We start from the raw sequence: 17438 nt of genomic DNA on the forward strand, positions 1-17438 counted from the left end.
TTTCTCTCACTTGTTTGATTCGGCTTTCTTTGTCTACTTTCAGGACTCTGATGATGTTTTGGGTCATATTTATGCAGAAATATAGAAAATTCTAAAGGGTTCACAAACTTTCAAGCAGCACTGTGTATATATATATATATATATATATATATATATATATATATATATATATATATTTAAGATCTTTTTACTGAAATATATTATAATATAGAAAAATTATAATTTGAATTTAACATTGAATTTAAAATTCAATTTAAATAACATTTACTGGTAAACAAGGTTTTTTTTTTTTAAACCAGTGCAGCTCAGTGTTACTCATTTTTATTGCATTTGAGTATGATTAATATATTACTAAATTAACACATCAAACTGACAGTACTAAAAATGATCATATATATTACTATTCGTATATTCAAATGACTCCTTCAATAGTTTCACCCTGAGAAACATCTAGGGCCACTTAAGATGGGCCGTTTGTTTAAGCAGTGTAAATACTGCGCTCTGTAGTCAAGCTGTCTGCTTGTTTAGATCCTCTACTCTTCTGCCCATCCATTCAGAGTGAAAAGGCCAACTGTCCAACCCACTCAGGACACACTCGCTCACTCTCTCTTTTCCTCTCTCTCGGTGACTGATGGGAAGGAAATGAGAGGAAAGAGAGACAAAGAATGGACACATCCCGAGAGGTTTCAGTATTAGTGACAAAATATCAACTCCCGTCCCGTAAACGGCGTGTTTTAAGGCCGGTTCTGATTCTGTGTGTGCGTGAGAGCGTCCGTCCCATCCTTCATCGAGGTCACACACGGTTCTGATGAGATACTGGAGCCTGCGGCTACACTCCCATTGGCTCAAATCAAACTCCCAACACCTGCTGAGCCTCGGGGATTAACCCCGCTCTGTCGCCATGACAATGGTACTCCACACTAATGGGTACGATCCATTACAGCGGTGCGACAATGCTGCTATTCCCCGCCAGAACTAGCGCGTGGAATGAGCTAGCCTTGCCGTCGACGCGGGCGAATAGAGTGATGACTCTCATTCACCCGAACGCTGCAGACTCACAAACACACAGGGACGCACAAGGGGCCGCTCTCATTTTCATGTTCCCTGGCCGTGGCGCTCTGCTGTGTTTGTAAGGATTCATTAACACAAGGGATTGTTTGCGCTTGCTTGCAAATTCGATAGCAGCTAATGATGGTGGAGGTACAGTATACGAGCCACTTACCAACATCTGATGCTTTGTGAGTCTTTATAATTTCTGCCAGGTCAAAGTTTCCAGCTATAATAGCCACCTACAGAGAGAAAGAAAAAATGGGTTATTTTTCTGCCAAACATCCCTGGGCAAACAAAAACCCCAGTTACAGATTTATAACACTGCATGCAATTCATAACAGGATGTTATGTTACCAAAAACCAAAAAACTAAGACAGCAATTCATAAGCAATAATGTACAGTCAGCTGTCAGTCATTAGCTACTACAAAATCATTCTGACTGACTACTTTATCCTGTCTACAAATAAATAAATAAATGGACATGAAATATTGACTATATAGCAGATTGTCAGAATATAGAGTGAAGCTATGCACTATCAATTCAATTCTTAAATCACAAGATCAATATTTTACTCTATTTAAGCTATTTTCTGTTGATTCGTGCCAACTAAACTTCGCAAAACATTATTTGTAGCGCACCTCCCATCCAACAATCGCAATAAGCATTGTGCTTTATTGCTTTTAATATGAAGCAAAGTCTCAGCTTTTAAATTCTGTCAGTTTCGTCACGAAATCCAAACAAACACCGTTTAGGCGATCTTTAGTGTGGCGTAACAGGTGGCTGATCTCTTCCGTTTTACTAACAGTTACAGCAAGTAGTAAACAAGAATGAACATCAGAAGGTATGCTGAAAGATACAGTATAACCAACTGAAATGTATCATGAAATCGCGCAATCAGTGTTCGCGGAAAGTCATCAACAAAACGGCTTGTAAACGTAACCATGTAAAGTCTTCATTTCCCATATAGCTTGATAGTTAGCTAGAAAAACATAACTGTAGACAGGAACATTTCGCTAAACATATGCACTATATTACATAGTCATTATATTAGCGATGTCTCATTTATTAAATGTCTGAATACATCTGTCATGAAAACAAGTTATGACAGCCACCGTTTAAATGTTGATATTTCAACAACGAACTGGAGTAAAATAGAAACATATTATTAAATGCTCATATAAAAACTCATGTGCAATATAAATGTTTGTATACAACGTTTTTATTTTAGTGTTAAACATTATATTGAAAAATAAATAGTAGAGTACCATAGTAGGCCTATTGCCCTCAGATTTACATGATTTACCATTGCACCTAGGTAATTTTTTGTAAGTGTGCAGTGAACAAACAGGTCTCAAATAAGGACCAAAGACCAATTACTCATTTATGATACTCTCTCTTTCTTTTATGAATGTGAGGGCTAATTAACTTTTCCTCACTAAAAGCAGAATCAAAGCAGCTGTCTAATGGTTTCCGTGTTGGTTTATGCAGCCGCACCAATTCGGGTTCCCCCTCCCCTTGTACTAACAAATTAACTTTGATCTGAGCTGAAAATCTGTGTCAACATCAATTGTACTGTGAGTTCAAGCACCGAGCATCACAGAACAGAAGCACACAAACACCAATCCCAATATGCTGTTAATATGTTCACATGAAGCATCACATTGTACATTTGGACCAGAAGGGCACGAGTGAACCATTTGACATGTCATGTTAACATGACACTTACACGGACCAAATGCTAGCATGGTTAATACACGAATCCAGCAAAACCCAACAGCTAATGGAATATGGTGTTTGTAGGGGCAGTGTGAACTTGACAGATTGAAAAATTGGAGCATATTTCAATATTTGTTTAAAAGGTTGAACTCTGTTAGATTTTGTTTTAGTTTTTTTTTTAATAATACTGTCTTTCAGCAAGAATGCATTAAGTTGATCAAAAGTGACAGTAAAGACATTTCAAAGATATCTATTTCAAATAAATGCTGAACTTTGTATTTATCAAATGATCCTAAAAAAAAAATGTATGACGGTTTCCACAAAAGTTTTAAACAGCACAACTGTTTTCAACATTGATAATAATAATAATAATAATAAAATAATTTTCTTAAGCAGCAGATCAGCAGAATGATTTCTGAAGGATCATGTGATCCTGAATTCTGGAGTAATGATGCTGAAAAGTCAGCTTTGCATCACAGGAATAAATTACATTTTAAAGTACATTACAATAGAAAATAATTATTTTAAATTGTAATAATTTTTCACAAATTTTCTGTTTTACTGAAATTTTAATCAAATAAATGCAGCCTTGGTGAGCATAAGAGATTTTCAAAAACATTTTTTAAAATTCCTAATGAACCTACTCTTTTGTACATATAGAATTTAGACAGTGGCATGATGGTAATATCATAGCAAATCAACAAAAAAGTACCAAAAAATGCCATGGTTTCTTATCAATTCTCTCTCTCTTTTTTTTAAACATGGTACCATAGCCAAACCACACTTTGAAATATAGTACCATTGTATATATCAATTTTTAGATTTATGTACCATTTTATACCATCACCTTTTCATTGTACTATTGATTTTTTTTTTTTTCTTTAGCACAAATTAATACAACCATTGTTGCCCAATGTGCTGAACAAAGACAATAACATCACACAGAAAAGACACAAAGAAAATAAAACATAAAGAACATAAAACTCAGCACCCAGAGAAATTAAAAGCCTGAGTTAATAGATAAGTTTTTAACAACGGGGGAGCAACTGAGAAAGCGCGGTCACCCTTAAGTTTTAATCTAGATCTGGGAATTGTTAAAAGTTGCTGATCAGAAGACCTCAAGCATCTAGCAGAAGTGTGACGTTTCACTAAGGCATCAAGATATGTTGGAGACAAACGTTTAAGGATTTAAAAACAAACACTAAAAGTTTGTATTCTATTCTCAAGAGAACCGGCAACCATTTGAGAGAAAACAAAATCGGCGTAATGTACTCATGTTTGCATGTGCCTGTCAGCAGCCTAGCTGCCGCATATTAACTCCTATATATATGTGACCCTGGACCACAAAACCAGTCATAAGTGTCAGTTTTTCGAAATTGAGATTTCTACATCATCTGAAAGCTGAATAAATAAGCTTTCCATTGATGTATGGTTTGTTATGATATTTGGCCGAGATACAACTATTTGAAAATCTGGAATCTGAGGGTGCAAAAAAATCTAAACACTGAGAAAATCACCTTTTAAAGTTGTCCAAATGAAGTTCTTAGCTATGCATATTACTGATCAAAAATTAAGTTTTGATATATTTACGGTAGAAAATTCACTATATATCTTCATGGAACATGATCTTTACTTAATGTCCTAATGATTTTTGGCATAAAATAAAAATCGATCATTTTGACCCATACAGTGTATTTTTGGCTATTGCTAAAAATATACGCCAGCGACTTAAGACTGGTTTTGTGGTCCAGGGTCACATATAGCATTACAATAATCGAGGCATGGATGAGATTCTCAAGGTCATTAACAGAAAGAAAAGTCTTTACTTTAGCTAGAAGTCTCAGATTAAAAAAAGCATGATTTAACAACATTGTTAATTTGCTTATCAAATTTGACAAATTCTCTGTCAAACCAAACACCTACATTTTTCACAACTACTTTGTTGTACACAGCCAGCGGACCCAAATTTACATTGATTACCCATGTTGGTAACACTTTATAATAACTGCACGCTATGAATCATTAGGTAAGCATTAGTAAATAGTCAGTTTATCCTTTATAAAGCATTGTTCCAACATTAATAGTCATTAGTAAGCAGTTTATAAATACAGCTATAAATGCCTTGTTCTTGATTTATAAGCATATCTATTACAAAGGAGATTTAAAGGCTCATTTATCTTCCTAACAGAAAAAAACAAACAAACACAACACAGAGGGATACAGAACTGAGAAATATTTATTTCAAGATGAAAAAAAATGAAACTGTCCAACTGTACACTTTAATTTTTCTTTTTAGTTGTACAGTTGTACAGTTTCCTTTTTGCATCATGAAAAAATATTTCTGTGTTCTGTATCCCTCTGTGTTGTGTTTGTTTAACTTGTCTGTTTGGAAGATAAATGAGCCTTTAAATCTCCTTTGTAAATGCTTTACGAGGTATGAATAGTCCTCACTTTAGATGAGCTCACAAAAATAGATGGCTGGCAACTACTAAATGTTTTATAACTACCTGACTTAATCATGAATTACAGCAGGAATATGTGTTAATAAAGCATTTATTAACACACTGAGCAACTATTATCATATGTCTAAATAATAAGATTCATAAATGTACATTTAAATAGTTTATTAATCATTTACTTACACTTTCTAAATGATCTTATGAACCACTGACAACTCCTAAATAACTGGTTTGTAAATAACGTAATAATTTAGAAATTATAAACTGATCATTAATAAAGTATGAAAATACAATTATTAAACATTATAGATATGCTCAAGAACAAAACATTTATAGCTGTATTTATAAACTGCTTACTAATGCCTATTAATGTTGGAACAATGCTTTATAAATGATGAATTGACTATTTACTAATGATTAACTAATGATTCATAGTGTGCAGTTATTATAAAGTGTTACCAATATGTCTATATTTACTAATCAACATTTCCCATGACACCGTCCGCCACCTTTAATTAAAATGTTCTCTGAGGAGGTTGCAAAAGTGCTAATTTTGGTCCAATGAAGGCGTCTCATCATTTGGCTGCCTACCAGCCTTTTTGTCAGAAGTGCCTACAAATGTTATCTAGGTAGACATTTTCATGTCCAGTGTGAATTCTCAAGACGCAGCCCCGAAACTGCTCTTGGCCTAAAGTTAAATACAGTTTGGCTCTGTGGGCAGTGAACGTCAGCATCAGTTTAAATGAGATCCCGCTCCATTGACTCTTCCACGGTGTTTGATCTCCAGGAAGCCAGAGGTATTGCGCTCTCACCTGGAAGGCAGTTTGGCTGTTGTAGTTCTTAATCTCCTTATTCGCCCCTCTGAACAGCAACACTCTCGCGCAGCTATCCTGGAGAGAGGCAAACAGAGAGATTACAAGCGTTGTGATAATTTGTCGCTAGTAAAACGCGTACATTGCATGTCCATGAAAATGTGCCCTAGAAAGTTTTGGAAGGGGATGAGTGTGTTTGTGTGCGCACGTGTCGCTTTCACAACTACAGAAATGACAAAACTGATGTTCCACTGGGACCAATTAGCTCACCAGCTCATATGTAGGTCTGCTATCAGAGAGAAAAACAGAGAGAGAGCTACTCTAATGGCAGTGTTTCTCTATGGGCATCCGAGACGGAGTGTTTAGAAGGTCAGCACAGCATCTGGCTATCATCCCGCTCTCTCTTTCTCTGTAGACAGTTTTGACAGTCCACACACACATTTAGGAGCTGTACCACGCAGACATGACTCAGCTGGGATTGGTGTCCTAGTTTCCTAACAGTGGTGAGTAAACATCACAGCGTCTCTTGGCCCACTAACACACCTTCAATGGAACCTTAATTACACTTGTAGTGCACTTTGTGTCTGTTTCTCTCTCTCTCTCAAGCACAAATCAGAAGCGTCTCTGGTAAAGACACTTCTTATAACTAATTTTTTTTTACAGATACCGTTCAGATGTGTGGGGACATTAAAGATGTTTGTTTTTTGAAAGAAATGAATACTTTTATTCAGCAAGGATGCATTAAATTCATCAAAAGTGAAAGTAAAGACATTTATAATGTTGCGAAAAATCTATCTAAAGTTATTTTTTTCTGATTTTTTGTTCTGATAAAAATAATGAGCAGCACTGCCATTTCAACATTGATAATAATAAGAAATGTTTCATATTCAGCATATTAGAATGATTTCTAAAGGATCAGAATAAGGAGTCAAGGCTGCTAAAATTCAGCTTAAATATTACAGAAATAAATGACATTTTAAAATATATTCAAATAGAAACTGTAAATTGTAATAATATTTGATCAAATAAATGCAACCTTGGTGAGCATAAACTCGTTCAGAAACATTTCAAAATTATAATAAACAAACTTTTTAAATGAAAGTGGAGCTGAAATTGACTGGAAATGGAAGGTCAAGTTGTGTGCATTGCATTGTGGGATACAGTAACTCACACAGGGTAGGCCTATATTGAAATACTAGTTTACTACACAGTTTAAGATGTACACCGGCAATTGTTTAAAAATAAAAAGTGAAATACTATTATAAAATACAAAAGTGAATACCTGAAGTATAAAATATTTTGTAAAAGATGTCTCAACTTATGTCAGTCGGATCAGATAATGAATCAAGAAACAAACTGCATCTGCCACATTCATGCCAAGCCTTTGAATTGTGGAATACATCATCTGGTTCCATGCATTCTATACAGCACATACTGCAAAAACAGCAGTATGTCAGTAGCATGATAGTATGCTATTCAGAACACAGTCTGTCATACAGGAGACAGAGTGGAGCGCTGCATGTGTTTAATGCTACGGCTCTGTGCAGAAATCAATATGTAATTTCGACTGCAGAGTGAATTAACAGAACGATGATTGAGCTTCCACATCACACAGATTTTTTCCCCCCTCCTTTCTGTCTTTTGCTCTCTATCTCTGATACGCTCTTCTGCCCTATTGATCCATTTAAAGGACACAAACATTCAGAACTGAAAAATAATATGCTATACACACTAATGTAAAACAATAAATCAGAAGTCATCAGAGCTGGAGAAACAGTAGTATGAAAGCACAAACTCTACTGAATGTTTCAATGGACTGAATGTCTGCTGGGCCACAGAGCAACATGTGACCTCTAGTGGTGAAACTTTATAAGAACACAACTAAGAGACTATACTGGACAATGCTATTAGACTAGACTCACAGAGACAGATGGAATGAAGTCGCCATAAATCTGATTCACTTTGCAGCTCGTTTTGGCCATGAACTGTCCACTTACTGTAGAGAGAACGAGGTCGTCAAAGGTCAACCACTGTGTCTTCTTCTCATGAAATGTTTAGGGGCGGGTCCGTATGAAAAATACCGCGCTGATAATACAGCAACATACATTAAAGCAATAAATTAATCAAATAGTGGTTATCTAAACAAGACATAAAACATGAGTTGTGATTAGAAATTCTGTTCAGCAAAAAGTAATAAATGCTCATAATATTCAACACACTTTCAATCACAAACACCTTAGCAACCACACAGCAATGCCCTAGCAACAACCCATAACATCTTAGTGAAATTTGAATTGAAAAAGAAAAATCCATCCATTTGAATTACACAGTTTGAACAAACAAATAAACTTAACACTGCATTATAATATATATATTTTTCAGATATACATTATTTTGGTTATTAATTTTATTATTATTTATTTTAATTTTTTTTGAGTGCCGAAATCGTACCCGTTTCATTTATGCATAACTGACAAATGTATATTTTATTAAGTTTTATTAGTTGATGTTAAAACTGTGTAATCCAAATGCATGGAAATGTTATATGCAATTCAAATGCATACATTAGGTCTAAATCAGGCTAATATCGGACATACAGTAAATTATAAAAAACTAAAGTAGCCCTGACCATAAAATATTAATTTTTGGACATTATTATTTAGATATTTAAAGAGCCATTTACCTTTAGATTTAGCTTTAGACAGATTTAGCTAACTTCTAAGATTTATTTTTATTATATTATATTATTTATTAATATATTACATTATATTATTATTTAATTTATTTATTATTATTGTTTTTTTTTTTTGTTACACTTTTTTTTAAGGTGCCCTTAATTATACATTTAAGTACTGAGTAATATTAAGTACATACTTTAGGACTGGGGGTTACTTGAATATAATTATGAAAAATGTATTGTTATTATAATAGTAATTACATGTAACGTGTAACAAGGACACGTAAAATAAAGTGTTACCTAATTTTTTCTTTTTTTTTTAGAAAACTGGTAGAAACACACATAAACTCACACAAAAACACATTTGCCTAAACATGCATGGAGACTTGCAACTGTTGGATGAGACATTTGATCATGGAGAGCGTGATGTAGGTGGCCGAACACTTATACTGTCTTCACTTTTGGACATTTGTTCCCCACAAAGAGAGCGAAACCTGACCTCCCACACACAGACAAATCTCATCAGCCGTCTTATCCGTAGCTTTGAATTCACCCTTCTGTTCCACATCAGGTGGTCGTCTCTTCCTTTCACCTCCTCCTGCTCTCCTCATCGTTTTGGCACTATTTCACACTCTCTCTGTCTCTTCTTCCATCATTGCTCTCGTAGATTTTCCCTCGTCTATCCAGTAATGCCTCTCTCCTCGGGCTGATACGACCTCTCTCAGAGTCTCTTTCTGGGAATCGATCCACTCTAACATCTCCTCTGAGCCTGAGCTAAACATCCACAGAGAGTCCTTAAAACTCGCTATCACCGCTGAGCGCTCGTAGAAGAGCGCACACACACACACACACACACGCATTTACCTACTTCATGACAGATTTAGCAACTCCTGAGCATGTTTTTTAAGAATTGTCTTTCAAGTATGACAAATTGACCTTAAAGTACAAAACTCACACAAACTCATACCAACATGTGTTTGTCTTTGTTACCTACATGAAAACTTCACTTGCTCTTAAGCCAATTATAATTATACACTTATAGGCTCTACTGCTTTATATATTTTATATATGTTATATAGGTTATATATAAACACACACAGTAAATTATAATAAATAAACTAGCCATGACCATAAAATAAAACTGATTTAGACATTATTTGAAGGCTACAGATGCAAAAAAAGACTTTTTCTTTTAAATGAGCACTTTTTATCAGGCTCTTATGTTTAGGTTTGGTAATTTCACTTTAATAGCAATGAAAAGGTTATCAGTCAGTTATTGAATGCCTTATTTTCAAAAATGTCCAATGTTATTTTCATAGGAGCCTAATAAAAATGCTAATTTAAAGAAAAAGCTCAGACAGACTTAGAGGTTTTTGCATCTAAAGTCATTCATTTATTCTTTTTATGAGCTATTTTCTTTTTGAGAACCTCAACAAAAGGAGTTCTTGACAGATTTAGCAAAATTCTCAGAACGCTGTTTACAAAACTGGTCCTTTAGAATATGAACTGAAACAAACTTATACAAACACACATTTATCTAGAAATACTGTATGAATGGAGACTTCAAAATGTCTTATAAAACAACAAATTTGAATTATATTGCTATGTAATATACTGAAATATTGTATAAACATACTAGTTGACCATGAAATACAACTTCTGGACATTTTTCATCTCTTTTAAGAGTAATCTGTCCTTCTCGAAAGGATAGGCCATAGTAGGCCATACCACTATAATACAAATGTGGACATTATTCAATATCTTTACAAGCCAATTTTCTGTCTGAGAATGTCCACAAATTTTTTTTTTACAGATTTAGTTTAAAATAGGCTAATTCTAAATATAATGATGGGATATAAAGCAAGTTATAAAAATAAACTATCCCTGATTGTAAGATACAACTTCTGGACATTATTTAAACATTATTTTGTCGACTTATGCAGCATTTTTCTTTTAAAAACACCAGAAAAAGGAGTTTTGACAGATTTACTTGTAAGGATATCTTATAGAATCATTATACTGTATATGCCAGGACACTTCCAACTGAGTGATAAAAAAATCAATCAATCAATCAATCAATCAATTTTTAACTATATTACTATGTAGTTATATATTACTGAAACTTACTAGTTAGACATCATTTGGACATCACTGAATCTTTTAAAGAGAACATCTCTAACAGGACCTTTTTGACAGACATCTGAGGACATTTTCCAGCAAATTTGTTTCTAAAGAAAAGTACATACACAAACGCTCAGTAACAGTTTTTTGCTGTATTTGTTGTGTGTGATTTTCCTTGCTGTCTCAGCAGCTCTGTTTCTTGTTGCAGTGCGTCTGTCACACGGCTCTAACACATCTGTGCTGTCAGAAAGATGTGAGATGCCTGGCGCTGCGCATGTGAGTTTGTGTTTGAGATGTGACGACTGAGACAAACATTTCTAGCCAAACTTGAAGAAATGAAGTTACAGAAAATAATTAGACGCCAACGGTTGAACTATGATCTAAGATCTGTCTGTAATACTCAGAGTACTATTTTTATGTTTCAGACGTGGAGGTCATTGCGTGGTGTCTTCTTTTCTTCATGTTTTTGTTGTTTAGATGTTATTGATCTGTTTGTAACTGACTTCATCCATACATTAGTGCAGGTCAGCTGTAGTTTAATCTCATTATAATGAGCTGAATGAAGATAAACAGAAACCACTGCTGTAAAATTAGTACTCTCTCTTTCACAAACACACTTGCCAACAAAATGGAGACTTAACATAGACTTTGAATGCTTTTATATAAACTATATGCTAACTGCAAACATAAAAGAAAGCTTTTTGCTTATTAGAAAATATTATTTTCTAAATTTCTAAATTGAGTTTCCCATTAATTATATCCCATAATTGTTTATTTTTTGTTATTTTTTTTTTTTTTGTATAATTTAGCTCAATATTTGACCCAAACTATATAGAACAAACACACACATTTGGTCATACATGTAAATAATCATTAAAAAAAATCGTACTTGTATTCAGCAAGGATGCATTAAGTTGATCAAAGGTGATAGTGAAAACTTCAGTACAAATGATTTCTATTTCAAATAAATGCTGTTGTTTGAAATTTCTATTCATAAAAAAATTCAATAAATTCACAGTTTCCACAAAAATATGAAACCGCACAACTGTTTTCAATATTTATAATAATAAGAAATGTTTCTTAAGCAGCAAATCAGCATATCAGAATGATTTCTATGAAATTCAGCTTTGCCATCACAGGAAAAAATGACATTTTAAAATATATTGAAAAAGAAAATTGACATTTCAAAATGCTAATAATATTTATTTGTAATATAGCTTTGGTGACTTGAGCACAAGAGACTTCTTTCAAAATATTCTTTTCATATTTAATGTCAAAACATTTTTTTTTTTTTTTAAAGATACTATAAACTCAAATTGTATTTATAGTACATAAAGTATATGTATATATTGTAAAACTCTGTTTATATTTATAGTATTATTCATCCTCAATCCAAAAAAACAAACAAACCTCAAAATAGCCACAGTTCAGCCAGTCTCTATATTAGAGCAGACAATTGAGATGTACTGTAAAAGCAGGTTCACAGACGATTCAATAGCAATAACAGTTTTGAGAGAGAGAGAACAGCACATGTGAGTTCTGTGACTCCATGTGTTTTCAGGCGAGTCCTAAAGGACTGTCTTTGTGTTTGTGTGGGTGTGTGTTGCGGGAGCGTCCATTAATACTTAATAAGAGCAGAATTAAAATGCATGAGCACGCCACACACACAAACACACAAACACGCACACACACCTGAGGATGAGATCACTCTTTGTGTTTCTGTGTGACTGCATGAACAATCTGTGACCTTGCTGCTTTGTAAACGCTCAATAACTCTGATATTACAACATATTACACATTATAAAAATTGCTAATGCCACGTACATACAAATGTATGCATCTGATCGTTTCTCCTGGCTGAAAAGAGCGTAGATATTCCAGGCAGTATGATTGAGTGTGTCCTTGTGGGTTCAGGCATCTGAGCCTGATGTGTGTGTGTGTGTGTGTGTGTCATCTGGTTGCGAAGTGAATGCATACAGTATGAGTGAATGAGTGTGTGTTACCTGGTTATAGAGAGCACACACGTGCAGGGCAGTGTTTCCAGAAGCGTTCTGAGCGCTCATGTCCGCTCCGTAGAACAACAGGTGTTCCAGATGCTGCACATGTCCGTGACGACAAGCCTGACGACACACAAACACAAACACAAACACATAAAAACTTTGCATCGGTGTGGCTGCTTCCATTTTGTGTCAATTTGCAGTTTGCACAGAACTGAAATCATGTTAATGAGTAAAACAATAGCTGCCGCCTCTCTCTTTCATGCACACACACCTCGCTCTCACATCCTGATGTTTTCGCTTTATGAAATGAGAAAGAGCAGAACTGTTTGCCTTTGTTTGGTGTTATCAATGTCACTTTTCTTTCCACCATAATTCAAAACGTGTCCTCTCTGCATACTAATGGAGTGTGGGATGTAGAAAAACTGCTTAAAAGCTGTCTCCCTGAGAAAGAGTGGAAAAGAGAGAGAGAGATAGACACAGAGAGCGAGCGAGCGAGCGGGGCAGGATTAGTGACGGGGCATGTGTGGGACTCCCAGGGGCCCCCAGCTGTGAGATCCACCAAGTACCAATCGTTCTCCAGCACAGGGGCCAATTAACATTCACTGTTGCGTTTGCTCATCTTTGGCCATGCAGTCTGGGAGAGGTCTTTCGCGTCTCCTGTGGTTTGAAAACATTTATACGGCTCTGCATGGTGACCCGCTGGACGCTCTGCCCAGATGCCCTTATGGTTAATCCATCGCTGCTAACCAAGCTCAGCAACAAGAAACGTGTTGCTGGAATTATCACTGGACAGTGAGCCGCTACAGTGACACTGACTGACAAAATGTCCTGTTACACATGAAAGAGACAACTTTTTATTATTATTATTATTGTTGTTGTTAATGATAACATTGTTATATTAATACCATTAATAATAATAAAAATACACAAACATTTTTTTTAAACTCTTATTTTTCCTAAGTATTTAATTGTTGTTGTTGATGATGGTCTTATGATATTATTACTGTATAAAATAAAATAAAACAATTATTATTATTATTATTAATAATAATAATAATAATAATAATATTATGATATTACTATTACTATTAATAATAATAATAATGCTAACGCTAACACTAATAATAATAAAACTCAATTTAAAAATGTACTTTCTAAAGTATTTAATCGTTGTTGTTGATTATGGTCTAATGATATTATTACTGTTAGTAAAATAACAAAATGATCAACATAATTATTATTATTATTAATGATAATATTATGATATTACTAGTGCTGTCAAATGATTAATTGCATCCAAAAGTTTTTGTTTACATAATATATATGTGTACTGTGTATATTTATTGTATGTATATATATATATATATATATATATATATAAATACAAACACATACAGTATATATTTTGTAAATATTTACATCTATTTACATGTATATATTTATATTAATATTATTTATATTACAGATAAATATATTTAACATATAAACATATATTTTTCGTAAATATATACATGTATGTGTGTGTATTTATATAGACATAATAAATATACATAGTACACCCATATATATATTATGTAAACAAAACGTTTATTTTGGATGCGATTAATCGTTTGACAGCACTAGATATTACTGTTAATAATAATAATAATACAATTAAAAATACTACTACTACTACTACTACTACTAAAAAAACTATATAAAGCTCTTATTTTTTCCTAAGTATTTAATCATTGTTGTTGATTATTGTCTCATGATATTATTAATGTTAGTAAAATAACAAAACTATCATTATTATTGTTAATGATAATATTATGATATTACTGTCAATAATAATAATAATAATAGACTCAATTTAAAAAATCTATTTTTCCTAAGTATTCAATATTTGTTGATAGTGTTGCCTTGTTTTAAACCTCATACCCTCTCAAAAACAAACAAAAAAAAGAAAGAAAAAAAAGGACACTGCAAGGCAATTTCAGGCAAACTGAAACATTTGCACAAAATATATAAGGTCCCACTTTATATTACGTGGCCTTAACTACTATGTACTTACATTTAAATTAATAATTTGGTACAATGCACTTATTGCGTGCATACATGCTTTTACATTGTACTTATATTTTTAAAAATACCTATATGTAATTACATCTGTAATTAATTTCTGTAATTACATTTATAATTACACTGTTGACCCATCCCTTAAACCTACCCATACCACTTAACCTGTCCCTAACCTCACCCGTATCCCACCTCAATAGCAGCAGAAGTGTTTTGCAATACAGTATGAACACAATAAGTACATTGTACTTATTTTTTGATGTAAGTACACAGTAGTTAAGGCCACCTAATATAAAGTGTGACCATATATAATTTTGCACAAAATATCGCACAAAATATAATTGTGAGAGATTATATGATTTTCCTAAACGGATACAATTGGATTTTTATAAAGAAAAAAGGTTCAAAAAATATGATGATCTTATTTTAATCATATGGACCAGGGGTGGCAAACTCTGGTCCTGGAGAGCCGCAGCCAACCCTCATTCATCTCCAACCCTAATTAAAACTCACCTGCATGTAGCTTTCTAGTAACCCTTCAGACCTCGATTAGCTTGTTCAGGTGTGTTTGATTAGGGTTGAAGCAAAACTCTGCAGGGCTGCGGCTCTCCAGGACCGACGTTCGCCACCCCTGATATAGACATTAAATGTACCATAAATTGTATAATAACTCATATCCATCATCTTGGATTTTTTTTTCATTTAACTTGTACCAATTAATGCATTTTGGGATTGCCTTCTATTGCCTTTTAGCTGATATTAAAAGTTGGCTAAAAGTTACCTTAGAAGGCAACATAATTAAAATGCTGTCTATGTAGGCAGTGTAGGTTTTTGAACTGAGCTAATGTTAGCTTTACTTCAACAGTTCCACAGTGTGTTTGCATAGTAGGTTCGCTATAATTGTCAGTGCATAATGAGAGACAGAAAGAGACGGGAATACATGTGTTCAGATTCACACTTAGCCATTCATTCAGTGATGTACAACATACACAGCCATTTAAAAACACACACTGACAGATGTGAAAGGATGACTATCTAAACTAGAAAAACTACAGTGAAAAGCAGTCTCATCGAGACACACACACCTGGCATTTGCTCGGGTTGCCATAGGTTCTCTTTAGAAATGACAAGTGTAGGTCAGACAGATGGATGAGAACATTAGAAGGAAGGGAGAGTGGTGGAAAAATAAATATTACGATAGGAAAAGTGCCCGCCTTCCCAAACACACACACAAATCAGCCCTGTCAACTACTGCTCTCCTTTCTGCCACACTAAAGGCAAGACTCCTGAGGGCAGTGTGTGTTTCTGAGGTGTAGGTAACATCGTTTAATAGCATGTCCATCACATTTTTGGGCCTTATCTAATTTTGGGAATGAGCCTTGGGTTAAAAACTGTAAACTCACAGTGGCGGCATCGATACAGCTGTGTATACACACACACACACACACACACACACACACAGTCCTATCTGACCCAGCAGCTCTGTCCACCCTCAGGGCATCTATGCCTCCATCCATCCATCCGTTTCCAGACGTGACGCTCTCAGCTGCGGCTGCAAAATGACTGTTTTTCATAAACAGAAAAGAGACCGCAAGCTCTCATCTTTCCTCTCAAAGCATGGCAAAAAGAAACAGAAGAATAGATTTGCATATCCTGAAGGAAATATCACTGCTTGCAAAGCAGCAAAACAACATGTTTGTTGTAAAATAATACAGAAAAAGAAAAGAAAAGCCTGAGAAGACATGAGACAAGGGAGGAAGTGGATGTTTATCTGCTGGCGGTTGAATTTTAAATGCCAAATAGGGCTGCAATTAATGATTTATTTGATAATTGACTAATTTAAGGATTATTTAAAAGTCTAAGCAACTATATTATAAAAATATTAAGTCATTATTATCGGCAACATTAACACCAATATTAATATTAATTATATGGTACATTAAAAAAAAAAAAATAATAGTTAATATTATCGTCACCATTAACACCAATATCAATATTAATTACATAGTACATAAAATAATAACAACAACAACAACAACAATAATAGTTATTATTATCTGCAAAGTTTACACCAATATTACAGTAATGTTAATTATGTAGTACCATAATAATAATAATAGAATATGCATAGCTTTATTTATGTTTATAACTTTGATATGTTGATAAAACAATAATTATATAATAATAATGTGTGTCAATATATGTTGTAGTTATTATGTAATATACAACTATAATTGCTTTTATATATACACACACACACACACACACACACACACACACACACACACACACACACACACAGAGTATTATTAATTCTATATTACATAAGAAGAAGAAGAATATATGATATATTTGTTCATTGGGAGTAATTATATTAACTTCACTAATATTAATACTAATTAATGTTCATACAATAATATGTGTAAAATATATATTAAATTATATATTAAACTAGCATTATTATTATTAGCATTAACACCAATATTGATATGTTTATACGAACAAAGACGGTATAAATAAAGCTATACAATTTGTCCTAATAAA

The 17438-nt window shown here is 33.7% G+C and overlaps 1 protein-coding gene across 25 annotated transcripts in view; it reads right to left on the reverse strand.

Annotated features, from left to right (window-relative positions):
* The window catches only part of shank3a (SH3 and multiple ankyrin repeat domains 3a), a 323493-nt gene that overhangs the window by 116143 nt on the left and 189912 nt on the right, over positions 1-17438 (reverse strand). For 24 of the 25 annotated variants that reach the window (XR_009267007.1, XR_009267008.1, XR_009267006.1 and 21 more), the window contains 3 exons: positions 12840-12956; positions 6039-6116; positions 1223-1289 (listed from right to left, as the gene is read on the reverse strand). Coding sequence is in view for 22 of the 25 variants with exons in the window: in XM_058751761.1 (XP_058607744.1) it covers positions 1223-1289; positions 6039-6116; positions 12840-12956 (262 nt within the window). In the remaining 3 variants the exon portion in view is untranslated. Of the gene's footprint in view, positions 1-1222; positions 1290-6038; positions 6117-12839; positions 12957-15407; positions 15508-17438 lie in introns of those variants that run through there. The other variant, XM_058751777.1, reaches the window with a different exon arrangement.

The sequence above is a fragment of the Onychostoma macrolepis genome, chromosome 18 (genome assembly GCF_012432095.1).
Source record: "Onychostoma macrolepis isolate SWU-2019 chromosome 18, ASM1243209v1, whole genome shotgun sequence".
Classification (NCBI taxonomy): domain Eukaryota; kingdom Metazoa; phylum Chordata; class Actinopteri; order Cypriniformes; family Cyprinidae; genus Onychostoma; species Onychostoma macrolepis.